Genomic DNA, 18495 nt, shown 5'->3' on the forward strand with positions numbered 1-18495 from the left:
CTGACTTGTGATTCAGCTGTATAAGTGCTTAGAGTGCTCAGAGGCTTCTTTTCAGAAATCTTAATTGGATGCGTGTAACATCCATCACACTGCTGTCATCCCAATGACTTTCTCACTGGATTATTTTCAAATAGAGGGAGGGAGTTAATTTATACAATAACCACACTCACAATATATGCACAAATTGTGCATACATCCTCAGGCATTCTACTTATTTATTATAGAAAATGTATAGTCAATGTACTGACGTTAGTTTTTGTTAGCTGCTGGTGCACTCTGACACCATTTACAGAGGTCTTTATTTCAAATGAACTATTTGACCTAAGATTGTTTGAATGTTAAATAGATTCAAGAACAAGTGAGTGTGTGCATACGTATAGTATAGAAACATGTTGATTTAATACTTCAGGGGATATTTCATAGACCAAGATTATGCACAACTACATTTAAAAGCAGCAATTCTCTATAGAACATAGTTTTAAGAAGGATGAGTAGGCTTTATTTTGGTCCATGAAACCGGCCCAGGTGTACAGCAAGGAACAGTTTAATGCCCCATGACATTTGTAGCAGGGAGCAAGAGCCTCTTCTCTGAGCATCTGTCTGATCAACAATACCTGCTCGTCTCTGCAAGGAGATCCTAAATGACCTAACTCTTAAATCCTCTTTAAACCCTGCAATGTAGATCTCTCTGTTGTTTTCAATTATTAACGTGTTCCTCTAGATCTCTTTGAAATGTTAAGTACATGTTCCAACATATACCTTCAAAGCTTTTTAAGTCCAATGATCTGTGTCTAGCCAGCGCCCAACCATGTTAAGCATTAGCTAATCTGTCTCATGCTACCTGGATAGATTTTTCCCATTGCAGCCCTAATCCTGACGAGGGGGAATCAACTAAGGACCAGTTTAAAAGCTGCTTATCGAACCCTGCACTCTCGCTACTTAGCGAGCAGCTAGTGATAGCTTTTCAAACTCACAAGGTGCAACTTTAATTACAGCGAATCTGGAAGGATGGAGCTCACAGATGCAGAATTCCCAGCCGACACAGCAGCCATATGAAAAGGTGGTACAAAAATAGAGTTGGCAAGTCATTTTACATAGGAGAGATGATCTATTGCTGATCATTGTGGTTCAACATTGTCAATACATGTGGCATACCTGTGTAATGGACAGGACAAACCAACACGTACATCAGCAGTGGATGGCCATCCTATCACATCTGACCATAGAACATCAGCCGTCATCTTGGTTATTTCCCGACAATTGGTGCATGTTGAATAGTTGACACTCAGCAGGTTTTCTACTGCGTACGTACAACTTTTCTGTTGGTCTGTCTTGTTCTTAGTGAGGATAGGAAATAAGGTTTGATAAAATCTACCCAAAGGGGAGTAACACCTGACTTTGTCCAAAAATCTTTTATTTTAATTCCAGTTTACAACAATATTTATTTTTGACATAAAGCTGGTCACAGAGGTGGACATACATTCAATAGGCAGGTACAAGGGGATTTGAGGAAATAAAGGGAAGTTGACATCTGACCCTGTCGTAGAAAAGGCAAGAGATGCAGAGTATGTCGTCTTAGCATAGCAGGCAAAATCATGGATCAAACAATGAATAGAGTTGTAAACTACTGGCTTTGTCAGAGTATAGTCAAGACACTGACACAAGATCAACCACCATAAAATGTGCACCTAGGCAGTGTTGACTAATGTAGGGCCATAATGTTGGAGGATGAGGGCTCTAAATAAACGACCTCTTTACTTAAAAACATATTGCGGTGAAGTACTAATTCATAAATAATGGGGTTATTTGCTAAAAAGCTTGATGTTCCATTATACAAGGCAGGTAAATGGTTAAGCGTGAGAGTGTTGGGTTGCTTTCTCAACAAAGTTATACTTTGTTGAGAAACAAAGTTAGGCAAATTGTTTATATTGCAATGTGTACTAACAGGAAAAGCATTATGAAAGAGAAGAAGAGAGGCTTGAAGAGTGATGCCAAAAAAAGAAGAGGGATGGCAGATCATAGGGTGGGTTCACGGTCTGTCCAACTCAAAAAAGTGTTGGCATAGAAAATCAATGTTAAAAAAGGAGCCCGTAGTGTGGATCCTGGAGACTGGCTCTTCTGGGTCACTTCTGCTTCAGCCGGGCAGTTTTGAACTTGGACACCCTCTTTGGGGCCTCTTGGGGGGCCTCGGGGGCCACCTCCTCCAGTTTCCTCTCTGGGATGGTGGGCAGCACTGGCAGAGCAATGGTGAATTGGGGGGTCGACAAGGGAATGGGCTCCTTCTCAACCACCGTGCCTGAAAAGGCCTGGATCAATGACAAAGAATAAGATGGCGGTTAATGTGATGCTGTAAACTTGGCAGGACATAGACCACTCCTGCTCTAAGCATTTATTTAAGTTCAAAGAAATTGTGAACTAATCACCCCTGTCTCTTGCACGTTTTATACCGATGATCGTATTTATTGCACTGTACATTTAAATCATTATCTCTCATGTTTCTTGTCTATTTATTGTATCTGTGCCGGTTTGTTGTATGTGTCTGAAGCACGGCTGTTGCTGTAATAAGAATTTCCCTAAAGGGACAAATAAAGTTGTTGGCACTGAATTGAAGATCTTTACAGTATTAGAAAATTGATGGAGTATTGAATCAGGACCAGCTGAGTTTACCTGAAAGCTGCTGGTGGGATGTAGGAGGACCCCGGTGGGGCTGTCCTCCTCCGTGATGCCGTCACTGGTGTCGCTGTATGTGTTCTCGTCATGGCTCAGAGTGCGTCCAAACGTCCGCCGCTCCTCGAAGTCGGCAGCGCTGCTCTCGCTGGTGTCACTACACACACTGCTCTCTCTGCTCCGGGACTTCAGGATTGACTTTCTGGGGATAGGCTCGCCGTTCTTCACATCCACAAACAACCTGACAAAAGGCCACAAACATACACCCATTATACCCAATCAGATCACAGAACTTGTTAATAGACAGACACCATACCAAATCAGAATAAAGAAATCTGGAAACATTCAGAGTAAACACCATTCCATATGCCATTTTTACATTTGATCCAAAATGTTGCCAAAAGTTCATACCAACCAAACATTTAACGATTGATGTGTAGCCTGTGTGTACCTGTAGAGGTCTGTGGGCGTAGTGATGTTGTGGAGCCCGTGGTGAGAGTGACCGTTGCTGGTGCCGTTCTTCTTTTTCCTCTTGGCTTGCTGCTTCTGTTCTTTCAGCTCACTGAACTTCAACATGGTGTTCTTCCCTGTGTTTATCCTCACCTGGAGAGACAGAGGGAGGTGAAGTACATTGATTTACATAGCTCAAATAACATAATGGTTGACTGCGATGAGATTAATACGCTTCATACACACTGACCTTCTTAGGTTCCACCGTATGAGAGAAATAGATGGTAGGCAAACAGTCGCCTTCCTCCTCCTCTGCTTCATCTTCCTCCTCCTCCCCCTCCCTGGTTGACTGAGTTGTACTGTTGAGTTGGCTGCCGTTGTAAGGCACAAACGCCCTGCCTTTGCTCCTCTCATCATGTCCATTGACACGATGATGGCTGCCGCTATCTCCCTCCTTCTCTTCCTCAGAGGATGTTGTGTCATCGTTGCCATTGGTGTCTGCACTGTCAAACCGTCTGAAAACAATAGAAACAAAGTATCAAGCCGGGAGAAATCTAATCTTCACTATATTTTGTAATGAAACACAGGTGTGAAGGTGGATAGAGTGGCGCTGAATTACTCCTCAATTTGAACATTTGGCATTTCGTGTGTGTGTGTATCTAACTCTACCGGTGATGCTCCTCTTCCTGCTCCTCCTGCGCTTCCAGCTCATCCAGTCTGGCCCATAGCTCCTCCTCGGACAGCACTCTTCTCCTGCTCCCTCCATCTCCCTCTCCACTGCCCTCTTCGTCCTCCTCCTCCTCTATCTTCACAACAGCCTCCATCTTGGGCTTAGAGTGGGGCTTAAGAGCCACACGCAGCTTTCCTTTGCTGACCATTTCTTCAATACTTCCAACCTCTTCTCTGATGTCCACATAGTCCCCTTTAGCCTGAGGAAACAGAGAAGGGTATAAGTGTGTGTGTGTGTTTAAAATATTTGATCATATAAATAGATTTTCTGCACAGGGAGTTGTCTATCAGATAAGCTGGCTGAAGAGCATCCTAAAAACTCTTTATTATCACTGTAATTACACTTACGCCTGAGAGTTTTTCTAGATCCTCTGTAAACCCAACTCTGGCTTCAAAGTCCTTCCTCGTCTTGTGCAAGTCATCCAGCGCACTATTTACATCTAAAAAACAAAGCACAAATATTGTGTGATGGAATAGAAAAATCCGCCAGCAAGGGGTTAAACTCTTAACACAGTAAAAAAAAAAAGGAAAATTATGACAAACAGTTCATAACATCGCATGCCCTCGGTGCTACTTCGGATCATTAAATCTTCACAACAATTAAACCCCCGTTTGCTAATGGCAGCAGGGGCACCGTTGCCATGGCAACAGCGAGCCTTCAGCCGTACGTCTCGAAACGTTGGGGAAAGGTCAAACGCGGACGGCCTGACAACTCAGCGGGGCTGTTTGACAGATCTCAGCGATCCATGTTTGCATTATGGCACTTAGTTGTGTAAAAGCGGCCTGGGCAGGGTCAGGGGCAGGAAAGGTTATGTCACATTCACGCTTCAGGTAAACACCAGTCTAATAATGGCCGCATCATCATCAGACATTGTTATTTAGGCCCATCTGACGCTATATATTAAAGAGATTTTTCGGGTGCAGAGTGAATACTAAAGGGGAGTGAAGGGGAAAAAACTCTATTTGGCAGGAGGGTTTAAGTCTGGACATATTGTGACAAAATAATTGCAGATGGCCAAAATCGATGAGTAACCAACAAATAGCAATCTGAACATAATTCCGCATTTTCAATAGAAATTTGCAGTATTGCAAATTATGACCAAGATGACTGTGTTATTACTTATTTGCTAATGCAAATGTAATTTGATACATAATGGTCCATCAGAAAAAATGTATCAAACATTCTAACAACCCAAGTATTCACAAAATAAGTAGCCATTCAACTTTTAGTTTGAACTGAGTGATCACCTCTTTTTCGGTTTGTCTGACAGCAAGTCCATGACAACAACACCCCTGCTGGATGAACCGTGGTAGTGTTGAGAAGACATTCAAAACATGACCTCAATCTTTCTCAATAAGAATTATCACTAGCATACATTGCGAAACAATATATAGGCATTCAATTGAGGAATTCTCTCGTTTTTTAAAATAATAATAGTTATGTGGGTGTCAGAGTTGGGCATGGTGCCATGGTATCTGAGAAAATTCAAAATGGCTTCCAAAACAAACGCACGTTTCTTCCTGTGCTCCACGAGCTTCTGGGCCTGCTTGGCAGAGCACTTTGCAAACCAGTTGTCCCCCAGCAGCACGGTGATCTCATTGGTATGGACCAGCTTCCCAGCCATGAAGGCCAGAGGGCCAAATGGCACCTGTTACAGCAGAGGAGAAGGAGATCAACTTGCATTATTCAAGTTGAGTTCAAGTTTCAACTAGACTTTCAATGGTTTTTATTGAATTTTTGTTATATATACAGTACCTTTATTTAACTAGGCAAGTCAGTTAAGAAGAAATTCTTATTTACAATGACGGCCTAGCAAAAGGCAAAAGGCCTCCTGCAGGGACGGGGCTGGGATAAAAAAAATAAAAAATAATATATAGGACAAAACAGACATCACGAGGAGACAACACTACATAAAGAGAGACCTAAAGACAACAACATAGCATGGCAACAACACATGACAACACAGCATGGTAGCAACACAGCATGGTAGCAACACAACAACATGGTAGCAACACATCTTGGTAACATGACAAAATACGGTACAAACATTATTGGGCACAGACAACAGCACAAAGGGCAAGAAGGTAGAGACGACAATACATCACGCAAAGCAGCCACAACTGTCAGTAAGTGTCCATGATTGAGTCTTTGAATGAAGAGATTGAGATTAAAAAAACTGTCCGGTTTGAGTGTTTGTTGCAGGTCGTTCCAGTCGCTAGCTGCAGCGAACTGAAAAGACGAGCGGCCCAGGGATGTGTGTGCTCTGGGAATCTTTAACAGAATGTGACTGGCAGAACGGGTGTTGTATGTGGAGGATGAGGGCTGCAGTAAATATCTCAGATAGGGAGGAGTGAAACCTAAGAGGGTTTATAAATAAGCATCAACCACTGGGTCTTGCGACAGTACAAGTCAAAAGTTTGGATAAATCTACTAATTCAAGGGTTTTTCTTTATTTTTACATTGTAGAATAAAAGTGAAGACATCAAAACTATTAAATAGTGGCGCAGCGGCCTAAGGCACTGCATCTCGGTGCTAGAGGCGTCACTACAGACCCTGGTTTGATTCCAGGCTGTATCACAACCGGCCGTGATTGGGAGTCCCATAGGACGGCGCACAATTGGCCCAGCAATCTCCTCCAAAATAGCCCATACACAGCCTGGAACTGTGTTGGGTCATTGTCCTGTTGAAAAACAAATGATAGTCCCACTAAGCGCAAACCAGATGGGGTGGCGTATCCCTGCAGAATGCGGTGGTAGCCATGCTGGTTAAGTGTTCCTTGAATTATAAATAAATCAGACAGTGTCACCAGCAAAGCACCCCCATACCTCCATGATTCACGGCGGGAACAACACATGCAGAGATCATCTGTTCTCCTTGACTGACCTTTATGTCTTAAAGTAATGATGGATTGTCTCTTTGCTTATTTCAGTTGTTCTTGCCATAATATGGACTTGGTCTTTTACCGAATATGCTATCTTCTGTATACCACCCCTACCTTGTCACAACACAACTGATTGGCTAATACGCATTAAGGGGAAAAAAATCCACAAATATTACAGTTTTTAACAATCGCTAGAACCCATTTCTCAATACTTAGGTCACTTTTTCAAAGCTCTTCACACAGTAAGTACAGCAGCAGTCTATGTTGGCTAAACTGTGGATCATTTTTCATTGCTTTGGCACAAAATGCATTCAATGACTAAATCTTTCAAATTTCATGAATTATTTTCTCACTCAGACACAAGCACCACCAAAACTCTATGTACCTACAGGCCAATTTGCAAATGTTTACGTACTCTTTTCAAAACTGTTAAACTTAAGTTCAAAACCTAACATAACACAAAATTGAATAAGACAGCAATATGCTACATTTCTACAGTAATAGCGTATTGAAATATATTCCAAGTATAAAAATGAAATACTATCAAAACAATTAGACCAACCACAGCTGATTCCCATTGTAGCTGAACACCTACTCAGGTGTTAGTCTTTCAATTTCATTACCATCTACACAAAGAGGGACATCATATGAATAATGCTGGACTGTAATGTAAACATGGACCCAGCCAGAGATAGAGAAGTGGCTGGGAGAGGGAGGGAGAGGAGTACATGTGCGTGGTGGAAGAAGACTGAGTGGAAGACCAAGAGCTGTAGTCTCAGATGAGATTAGGGATACTATAATTGATCATGTAATAAATCATGGTCTATCAATGAGAGAGGCTGGTCTGAGAGTGCAGCCAAATCTGCAACGCTCAACAGTGGAATCTATTGTGGTAAATTTCTGGCAAAACAACACGTAAGATGTCCATTCTGCAAGGGCACATTCTGCACATTTCAAAAGTAAATTGAGCAAAGCCTCCAAACCCACTTGTGTGTAATTGTTTTTGTATTTCTGCCTATGACACAACGGTTACATCCCACAGGCGGGAGAGGTAGGATTTTCACTGCTGTGCAGGAAACTGTAATCGTTGATATGGTCATCAGAAACAATGGCATAAAACTCACAGAGATTCGGGACAGAGTGTTTGCAGACAACATTACATTTGGAAATATTCACAATGTAAGCATAACAACTATTTATAGAGTCCTGAAACAACATCAATTCGGGATGAAGCAGTAGTTGTTGTTGTTGTATACTGTCCCCTTTGAGAGGAACTCTGAAAGAGTCAAGCAACTCAGGAACCAATATGTCCAGGTAAGATGACTATAAAATACAGAACTGGTTTTGAAAAACCAAACAGGGCAGAGGCACACAATGGCATGTTTTTAGGTATAATGTAAACTACCGTATTAGCCTAACTCTTATGTTACCTTGTGGATTTATTTGAGAGAGTCATGGAGATTGAAGCCAGGCAAAAACACAGAAGCGAGGAAGGAATGTGATTGGGAAAAGAGCCACAGTGGATGTCCCGGGCCAGAGGGGTGCCAACATCACAATGTGTGCAGCAATATCCTCTGATGGATTGTTGTTACACAAAACGCTAATTGGGCCATACAACACTGAGCATCTCATTTCAATCCTGGATGACATCTATGGAAGGGTTGTGCCAGGTGAGAAAAGTGTTGCAGTGAGGCGAAATCGGCCAACGTTTGTAATTGTATGGGACTATGTGGCATCTCACCACTCACGTGCAGTCACAAAGTGGTTTGCAGTTCATCCCAGGATGGTGTCCCTTTTCCTCTCACCTTACTCTCCATTCCTCAACCCCATAGAGGAATTATTTTCCTCATGGTGGAAGGTTTATGACCACCATCCACATGATCAAATGTCCCTCCCGGGCGCAATGAATGCTGGATGCCTGGACATATCTGCAGAAGATTGCCAGGGATGGAACAGGCATACCAAAATATTATTTCCTAGGTGTATTGCCCAAGATGACATAAGATGTGATGTGGAGGAGAACCTGTGGACTAGCATTTCTACTGTATCTGTAGATGGTGTATGTACAAGTTCTTGTATTTTGGAATCACTCAATGCCAAAAAATGACATAAAACATATTGAAGCATATTGCACCATATCTGATTCATTCCTGTAACATATACTGCAGTGAATTCTAAACAGTAGAGAGGTGTCATTCTTTTTTGGTAATGCTACCTGTTGTTAGTGTTTTTAGGTCATTGTTTTTCGTGTGACAAAGTATTCTTGTTGGGTGACAAACTTTGTCAGTGTTATGGAATAATGAGTTAATCTGAGACATGTATGGAGTGTTTTGGTAGTTTTAGTGAATTTTGGATGTGAAATTAACTGCTGTGCCAAGCTGAAAGTTGGTTAGGAGAACTGTGTAAAGAGTTTTGAAAAAGTGACCAAAGTATTGAGAAAGGGGTCGTAAAGATTTTTTTTTTACAATGTAATTGAAATGCATTCCAGGTGACTACCTCATGAAGCTGGTTGAGAGAATGGCAAGAATGTGAAAAGCTGTCATCAAGGCAAAGGGTGGCTACTTTGAAGAATCTAAAATCTATTTTGATTTAACACTTTTTTGGTTACTACATGATTCCATATGAGTTTTATTTATTAAATGTTTAACTAGGCACATCAGTTAAGAACAAATATTATTCATAATGACAGCCTACTCCGGCCAAATCCTAACCCGGACGAAGCTGGGCCAATTGCGCGCCGCCCTATGGGACTCCCAATCACAGCCTGGAATCAAACCAGGTTCTGTAGTGATGCCTCTAGCACTGAGAATGAGTAATGAGTAGGTGTGTCCAAACTTTTGACTGGCACTGTATATTAGGGCAATTTAAACATGGTTCTGCATACTTTTTTTACAAACTAAAAGTGAACCTGAATAGCTGAAAGAAAATGAGAATAGAAACTGATAGGGAAAGATAAGGCCTTCCCTACAACACACCATGTGTAAACATCTCAAAAGCACCCATCTCGCTGTATTAACTGCTGTGTTTTTGCTCCAGATCAAAAGGGGACAATGGTTTGGGAATTCACTCGACACACCTCATAATAAACTGTAAATAATACCCTGCTATGGAAACTCACTCCCCAGTGCATTTACTGCATTTGACTGGACAAGATGGCGCCGACAGACACAGTCACCCTGTTTTCTAGCCAAATTTGCATTTCACATTTTTTTTATTATTTCTTACATTTGTTCAGAAAGTTTCCAGTATAATTTCATACTGCTGAAAAAAATGTTTGTTTTATCCACTTTGTATATGGGTGCTTACATTTATCCTATTTCACACATGTACAAGTTTGAATTGTTAATGTATTTGTCGCTGTTGATAATAGCTAAGAAACCCTCAGCTATTATCAATGGCAACCCTGAAGCAATTAGGGTTAAGCGCCTTGCTCAAGGGAACAGACAGATTTTTCACCTAGTTAGCTAGGCTACCTGCTACGGTTAGGATATATATAGTATTCTAGTCATGGCTCATCCTGTACAACTACTGCCATACACACCTTTTTCTAATCATATGCTGTCCATACATTAGATATACACACAGTGCCTTCAGAAAGTATTCAGACCCCTTGACTTTAAAAAAAAAGTTAGCCTTAACACAAAATTGTTTTTTATTTATTTATTATTTTTTAAATTCCCCCCCTCAATCTACACACAATACACCATAATGACAAAGCAAAAACAGGTTAATCATTTTAGCAAATTTATTAAAAACAGAAATATTACATTTACAAAAGTATTCAGACCCTTTACTCAGTACTCCGTTGAAGCACCTTTGGCAGCAATTACAGCAATTGAGTCTTCTTGGGTATGACGCTACAAGCTGCGCACACCTGTATTTGGGAATTTCATCCCATTCTTCTCTGCTGATCCTCTCGAGCTCTGTCAGGTTGGATGGGGAGCATGGCTGCACAGCTATTTTCAGGTCTCTCCAGAGATGTTCGATCGTCCGGGCTCTGGCTAGATCACTCAAGGACATTGAGACTTGTCCCGAAGCCACTCCTGCATTGTCATGGCTGTGTGCTTAGGGTCGTTGTCATGTTGGAAGGTGAAGCGTCGTACCAGTCTGAGGTCCTGAGTGCTATGGAGCTTGTTTTCATCAAGGATCTCTCTGTAATTTGCTCTGCTCATCTTTCTCTTTATCCTGACTAGTCTCCCAGTCCCTGCCGCTGAAAAACACCTCCCACAGCATGACGCTGCCACCACCATGCTTCACTGTAGAGATGGTGCCAAGTTTCCTCCAGACATGACTCAAAGAGTTCAAACTTGGTTTCATCAGGACCAGAGAATCTTGTTTCTCATGGTCTGAGAGTCATTAGATGCCTTTTGGCAAACTCCAAGCGGGCTGTCATGTGCCTTTTACTGAGGAGTGGCGTCGTCTGGCCACTCTAACATAAAGGCCTGATTGGTGGAGTGCTGCAGAGATAGGAGAACCTTCCAGAAGGGCAACTATCTCCACAGAGGAACTCCAGAGCTGTCAGTGACCATCAGGTTCTTGGTCACCTCCCTGATCAAGGCCCTTCTCCCCTGCTTGATCAGTTTGGCTGGGCGAACAGCTCTAGGAAGAGTCTTGGTGGTTCCAAACTTCTTCCATTGAAGAATGATGGAGGCCACTGTATTCTTGGAGACCTTCAATGTTGCAGATATTTTTTGGTACCCTTCCCCAGATCTGTGCCTAGACACAATCCTGTCTCTGCACTCTATGGACAATTGCTTTGACCTCATGGCTTGGTTTTTGCTCTGACATGCACTGTCAACTGTGGAACCTTATATAGAAAGGTGTGTGCCTTTCCAAATTGTGTCCAATTAATTTACCTCAGGTGGACTCCAATCAAGTTGGAGAAACATCTCAAGGATGATCAATGGAAACCAGATGCACTTGAGCTCAATTTCAAATCTCATCACAAAGGTTGCTTTGTCATGATGTAATATTGTATGTAGACTGATGGGAAAAATGTATTTAATACATTTTGGAATAAGGCTGTAATGTAAGAAAATGAGGTAAAAGTGAAGGGGTCTGAATACTGTATATATATTATATATATGCTCTGGACTCTGGACTCTTTTATTGATATTGCTCGTTCTGACATTTCTTAATAATTTATTTTATTGTGTGTGTGTGTGTGTGGGGGGGGGGGGGTTGTCTATTGTTATTGCATTTTGTTGCACCTGCGATAACATCTGCAAATCTGTGTGCGCAACCAATAAACTTTGATTTGATAAGAGAAAGATGGAACGTACCATGATGTCATAGGACACCTGATCTGGAAGAGTTTTGAGTCGATCCTCGAGGGTTTCATAGTCACCCTTTACCTTCGCCCTGAAAGTCCAAAGTTTTTTTAATTTCAGTTAAAAAAAATGGCACACAAACAAAACATTACACATGCCCTTCCTGATCTACAGGTTATGCCTGAAAGGACACATAGATCTCGTGTTTAGCCTATCTATCTATGTACTATCAAGGATGTAGTGAGTGACTTGTGGTGGAACTAGTAATGTTATCTAGAAGCACAGTAGCACCATAACTCACAAGATGCTGTGTGTATGAGTGGTAGTGGCTGACTCCAATGCCAGGCACTACATGGAATCGCTACACAAACTCACCAGTGCTGGATCTGACCTTCACAGCCTTGCACCACCTGTTGTTAACAGAGTGACAATTATTTAGGTCAAACTTTGCATTTCTATTCTCCCTAAAAAAAACTGACAGAAGAACCCCCTCCATTTTAGTTGTTTACACTTACTCACTGGGGGAAAACAACACAGAAGCAAATTATCGGGAAGTTTAGAGTATTTTGGTTAAACAGCTGTCAAAGATGAATTGTATCGAAATGTAAAAGGATCAAAAGCTTTTCTGAACCCCCCAGTATATACTTACATACACAGGAGCACCAACCTGGGGGCAGGAAGGGGCATCTGCATACTTTGCAATGAATGTCATACCAGGAAGTAGCCTACTACAGTACTACACTTTGGGTAGAAGCATGTCCCAACACATTAGGCCTATGTTTCTATTTGAAAGGCATAAAGTTGCACCCTCCATTGCATACTGCAAGACTCCAATTCTAATGTAACACAACAAGAACATGACTTTGCCAACTGACTAACAGTGGCTCGCTAGCTGGCTCTTTCTTCACTGTTGTCCTGTACTGCATTTGCATTGCCAGTATAATGCCTTTTATTAAACATCATCAGTCATCAATGCCCTACACTTTGGATTGCTATTCGCTTTACATTTAGATAAGATTAAAGTAGTTAGTTATGGATGTTGAATCTAGGTTAATTTTTAATGGGCAGTAGCCCGGCCGCACAAGGAAATGCTTGTGTATTGTTACGTGCATGGTTAATTTGTTTACTTTCCATGCTTTGTTCTTGCTGAAATAGATAAACATGGGTCAATATCAGAGAAATTGACAAACTTGATTATGCATTCTCGATGGTTGTACACAACATGTATCGTCCAGGATCCACGCTGAAATAAACAACAAGCAACATGTGACCGCTACCTCAAGGAAGCTTCTAGAAAAAAAAGGCATAAATGAATATGCAACCTGCTGAAAGGGAATACATGTTAGGTCTCATCTCACGAAAATGCAAAACGATTTGCAAAATTATGTTGTCGACCGCGTGCGTGAATGATCAACACGCACAGCTCACGCTAGCCAGGTAACGTTAGCTACAGTAGCAAGCTAATTCATTGTTTTACCTTTTTATGCTCCACTCGAAGTCTATCAACTCCTTGTGGGACCTCTATAATCATTTTATTTCTCTCAGCCATTTTCCCATGTAATATTTAGATGAAAATGTGACGTTTGTGAATAAAAAACAATGCTCAGGGGTTGTAAGTCCTAAAAAAATGTTTATGAATGCAATTGCAGGTATTCCTGAGAGGCGTTTTCCTATTATTCATCAAAGGGGCAGTGGTAGATATCCAAGATTTCGGAAGTGAAACCATTTCACATTCTCATTTTAGGATTTCAGCATGATCTCCGAAATATCCACGGAATATAATCCTCAATTGTTCAGCGTCCTCCTCGTCGACCCTGCGCCATGTTCCTCTGCCCGTTTCCCGGTGTACTCTGGGTAAACTGCTCTCAAGCACAACAATGTTGCAAATGCATGAAAAATGATTACATATTGTAAAACTTTGCATTTCACAATAGGCTACAGACACTTTTCCCTTTCTCGCAAAATTGTTAGATTAAACATATTACAAACGGTCTCTTTCCACATTCCGTGAGGTAAATTGACTGTATATATTGTGTGATTGGTTCCAATCCCCCCCTCCCCATTAAATGCCATAATATTTTAAACCCAGAGCGTTAGTTTATATTTGCACTTTCATTTTAGTCATTTAGCAAACGCTCTTATACAAAGCAATTTACAGTAGCGAGTGCATACATGTACATACTTTGCAAATTATATAAAATAGTTGTAAATTCACTGTAGTTACAGAGCATTGGTTAAAACTTTATTACATCAATCCAATTAGTATGATAGATTGAGGTTGTAAAATTACTGTAATTATGTTTGTTTTTTTAACATTGTGAATTGTGCAAGATCGAATCTTCTACTTATGTTGCACATATAATTAATTAATTAATTTGCCAGATAGAGGACAGCATTATAGTTGGGAAGATCAGTTATCTGTCTCCTTTGCTAAATATACTGTAAGTTCAAATGGCAAAATCTCAGGAAAAGGTCACACAAGCTCAGGGCTGCGTACGAAAACAAGCAATAAGAATTCAATTAAACAGAAATGGTGCTGTTCTAAACGACCTGTTTAAAAAAGGTTGTGGGATCAGGTTCAAAATGTACCGCTGTCCTTTAAACAGTAATGTCCGCATCAAGCCACACCCCATCGGGGTGGCATGTAACCTGGCGGGTAGGAGCATTGCGCAAGTAACCAAAATATTGCTGGATCAAATCCCCAAGCTGACAAAGTCGTTCTGCCCTTGAGCAAGGCAGTTAACTGCCAGGTGCCGATGACGTGGATGTTGATTAATGCAGCCCCCTGCACCTCTCTGATTCAGAGGGGTTGGGTTAAATCCAGAAGACACATTTCAGTTGAATGCATTCAGTTGTACAAATATAATTTCAATTTAAGGGTCTTTGTTGGCATGGGAAACATGTTTACATTGCCAAAGCAAGTGAAATAGATAAACAAAAGTGAAATAAACAAAACATTTAAACAGTAAACATTACACTCAAAACAAATTTTATTGGTCACATACATGGTTAGCAGATGTTAATGTGAGTGTAGCGAAATGCTTGTGCTTCTAGTTCCGACAGTTCAGTAATATCTAACCAGTAGTCTACCTAATACACACAAATCTAAAAGGGATGGAGTAAGAATATGTACATATAAATATATGGATGAGCGATGGCCGTGCGGCATAGGCAAGATGTAATAGATAGTATAAAATACAGTATATACATGTAAGATATGTAAACATTATTAAAGTGGAATTATTTAAAGTGACTAGTGATCCATTTATTACCAATTGGCCAATGTTTGTTTCGAGCCTCTCTGTGTTAGTGATGGCTGTTTAACAGTCTGATGGCCTTGAGATGAGACTGTAAAACAGCTTCTTTGGTCCCAGCTTTGACATCGGTTGCTGTATGTGTCCTGGAGGGCAGGTAGTTTGCCCCCGGTGATGCGTTGTGCAGATCGCACCACCCCTCTGGAGAGCCTTTCGGTTGAGGAGGGTGCAGTTTCTGTACCAGGCTGACAGGATGCTCTCAACTGTGCATATGTAAAAGTTTGTGAGGGTTTTAGGTGACAAGCCACATTTATTCAGCCTCCTGAGGTTGAAGAGGCGCTGCTGCGCTTTATTCACCACACTGTCTGTGTGGGCGGATCATTTCAGTTTGTCGTTGATGTGTACACAGAGGAACTTTAAACTTTCCACCTTCCTCTGCTGTTTCCTGAAGTCTACGATCATCTCCTATGTTTTGTTGATGTTGAGTGTGAAGTTTTTTCCTGACACCACACTCCGAGGGCCCTCACCTCATCCCTGTAGGCCGTCTCGTCATTGTTGGTAATCAAGCCTACAACTGTAGTGTCGTCTGCAAACGTGATGATTGAGTTGGAGGCGTGCATGGCCACGCAGTCATGGGTGAACAGGAAGAACAGGAGAGGGCTCAGAACGCACCCTTGTGGGGCCCCAGTGTTGAGGATCAGCGGGGTGGAGATGTTGTTACCTACCCTCACCACCTGGGGGCGCCTGGGGGCGCCCGCCAGGAAGTCCAGTACACAGTTGCACAGGGCGGGGTCGAGACCCGGGGTCGAGACCCAGGGTCTCGAGCTTGATGATGAGTTTGGAGGATACTATGATGTTAAATGCTGAGCTGTAGTCGATGAACAGCATTCTCACATAGGTATCCCTCTTGTCCAGATGGGTTAGGGCAGTGTGCAGTGTGGTTGAGATTGCGTCGTCTGTGGACCTATTTGGGCGGTAAGCAAATTGGAGTGGGTCTAGGGTGTCAGGTAGCGTGGAGGTGATATGGTTCTTCACTAGCCTCTCAAAGCACTTCATGATGATGGAAGTGAGTGCTACGTGGCAGTAGTCGTTTAGCTCAATTACCTTAGCTTTCGTGGGAACAGGGACAATGGTGGCCCTCTTGAAGCATGTGGGAACAGCAGACTGGGATAAGGATTGATTGAATATGTCCGTAAACACACCAGCCAGCTGGTCTGCGCATGCTCTGAGGACGCGGCTGGGGATGCCGTCTGGGCCTGCAGCTTTGCGAGGGTTACACGTCTAAATGTTTTACTCAAGTCACGTTTAAATGTTTTACCCAAGTCGGCTGCAGTGAAGGAGAGTCCGCATGTTTTGGTTGCGGGCCGTGTCAGTGGCACTGTATTGTCCTCAAAGCGGGCAAAAAAGTTATTTAGTCTGCCTGGGAGCAAGACATCCTGGTCCGTGACGGGGCTGGTTTTCTTTTTGTAATCCGTGATTGACTGTAGGCCCTGCCACATACCTCTTGTGTCTGAGCCGTTGAATTGTGACTCTACTTTGTCTCTATACTGACGCTTAGCTTGTTTGATTGCCTTGCAAAGGGAATAGCTACACTGTTTGTGTTCGGTCATGTTTCCGGTCACCTTGCCCTAGTTAAAAGCAGTGGTTCGTGCTTTCAGTTTCACATGAATGCTGCCATCAATCCACGGTTTCTGGTTTGGGAATGTTTTAATCGTTGCTATGGGAACGACATCGTCAATGCACTTTCTAATGAACTTGCTCACCGAATCAGCATATTTGTCAATGTTGTTGTTGGAAGCAATGCAGAACATATCCCAATCCACCTGATCGAAGCAGTCTTGAAGCGTGGAGTCAGATTGGTCTGACCAGCGTTGAACAGATCTGAGCACGCGAGCTTCTTGTTTTAGTTTCTGTCTGTAGGCAGGGAGCAACAAAATGGAGTAGTGGTCAGCTTTTCCAAAAGGAGGGCGGTGGAGGGCCTATTATGCGTTGCGGAAGTTAGAATAGCAATGATCCAAAGTTTTACCAGCCCTGGTTGCTGATATAATTTAGGGAGTCTTGTTTTTCAGATTAGCCCTGTTAAAATCCCCAGCTACAATGAATGCAGCCTCAGGATATGTGGTTTCCAGTTTGCAAAGAGTCAAATACTGTTCGTTCAGGGCCATCGATGTGTCTGCTTGGGGGGGAATATATAAGGCTGTGATTATAATCGAAGAGAATTCCCTTGGTAGATAATGCGGTCGACATTTGATTGTGAGGAATTCTAAGTCAGGTGAACAGAAGGACTTGAGTTCCTGTATGTTGTTGTGATCACACCATGTCTCGTTAATCATAAGGCATACGCCCCGCCCCTCTCCTTACCAGAAAGATGTTTGTTTCTGTCTGCGCGATGCGTGAAGAAACCAGCTGGCTGCACCGATTCCGTTAGCGTCTCTCGAGTGAGCTTGAGGTAGTCACCTCATGCAAATACTTGGGAGTATGGCTAGACGGTACACAGTCCTTCTCTCAGCACATATCAAAGCTGCAGGCTAAAGTTAAATCTAGATTTGATTTCCTCTATCGTAGATGCTCCTCTTTCACCCCAGCTGCCAAACTAACCCTGATTTAGATGACCATCCTACCCAGGCTAGATTACGGAGACGTAATTTATAGATCGGCAGGTAAGGGTGCTCTAAAGCAGCTAGATGTTCTTTACCATTCAGCCATCAGATTTGGCACCAATGCTCCTTATAGGACACATCACTGCACTCTACAGTCTTCTGTAAACTGGTCATCTCTGTATACCCATTGCAAGACCCACTGGTTGATTTTTTTTTATAAAACCTTCTTATGCCTCACTCCCCCCTATCTGAGATATCTACTGCAGCCCTCATCCTCCACATACAACACCCGTTCTGCCAGTCACATTATGTTAAAGGTCCCCAAAGCTTTTCTTTTCCATTCGAGGCAGCTAAACGACTGGAACGAGCTGCAACAAACACACAAACTGGACAGTTCTCAATCTCTTCATTCAAAGACTCAATCATGGACACTTACTGACACTTGTGGCTGCTTTGCGTGATGTATTGTTCTCTACCTTGTTGCCCTGTGTGCTGTTGTGTGTCCAATAATGTTTGTACCCTGTTTTGTGCTGCTGCCATGCTGTGTTACCATGTGTTGCTGCCATGCTGTTGTCTTAGGTCTCTCTTTATGTAGTGTTGTCTCGCTTGTCGTGATGTGTGTTTTGTCCAATATTTTTATAGG

General features: G+C 42.3%; 1 protein-coding gene across 1 annotated transcript; it reads right to left on the reverse strand.

The window, feature by feature from the left end:
- Nucleotides 1-1397: 1397 nt before the first annotated feature.
- LOC110497945 (unconventional prefoldin RPB5 interactor 1) lies at nucleotides 1398-14079 on the reverse strand. The gene is made up of 10 exons (XM_021574433.3): nucleotides 13476-14079; nucleotides 12374-12408; nucleotides 12011-12089; nucleotides 5360-5495; nucleotides 4195-4286; nucleotides 3787-4046; nucleotides 3368-3632; nucleotides 3119-3270; nucleotides 2668-2908; nucleotides 1398-2306 (listed from the first exon to the last, which is right to left on the reverse strand). Exons 1-10 carry the CDS (start codon nucleotides 13545-13547, stop codon nucleotides 2124-2126), a joined length of 1515 nt encoding a protein of 504 aa, XP_021430108.3. The 5' UTR covers nucleotides 13548-14079; the 3' UTR covers nucleotides 1398-2123.
- Between the last annotated feature and the right edge of the window lie 4416 nt (nucleotides 14080-18495).

Source organism: Oncorhynchus mykiss, chromosome 2 (genome assembly GCF_057628025.1).
Source record: "Oncorhynchus mykiss isolate SJ-2025 chromosome 2, ASM5762802v1, whole genome shotgun sequence".
Lineage (NCBI taxonomy): Eukaryota > Metazoa > Chordata > Actinopteri > Salmoniformes > Salmonidae > Oncorhynchus > Oncorhynchus mykiss.

Coding starts and splice junctions, on each gene's coding strand:
- LOC110497945 (XM_021574433.3), bottom strand. CDS start 13,547: ATGGCTGAGAGAAATAAAATGATTATAGAGGTCCCACAAGGAGTTGAT. Junction 12,090..12,373: donor GAAGGTCAGATCCAGCACTG/GTGAGTTTGTGT, acceptor TTGGACTTTCAG/GGCGAAGGTAAAGGGTGACT. Junction 2,909..3,118: donor ACGCCCACAGACCTCTACAG/GTACACACAGGC, acceptor GCCTTTTGTCAG/GTTGTTTGTGGATGTGAAGA.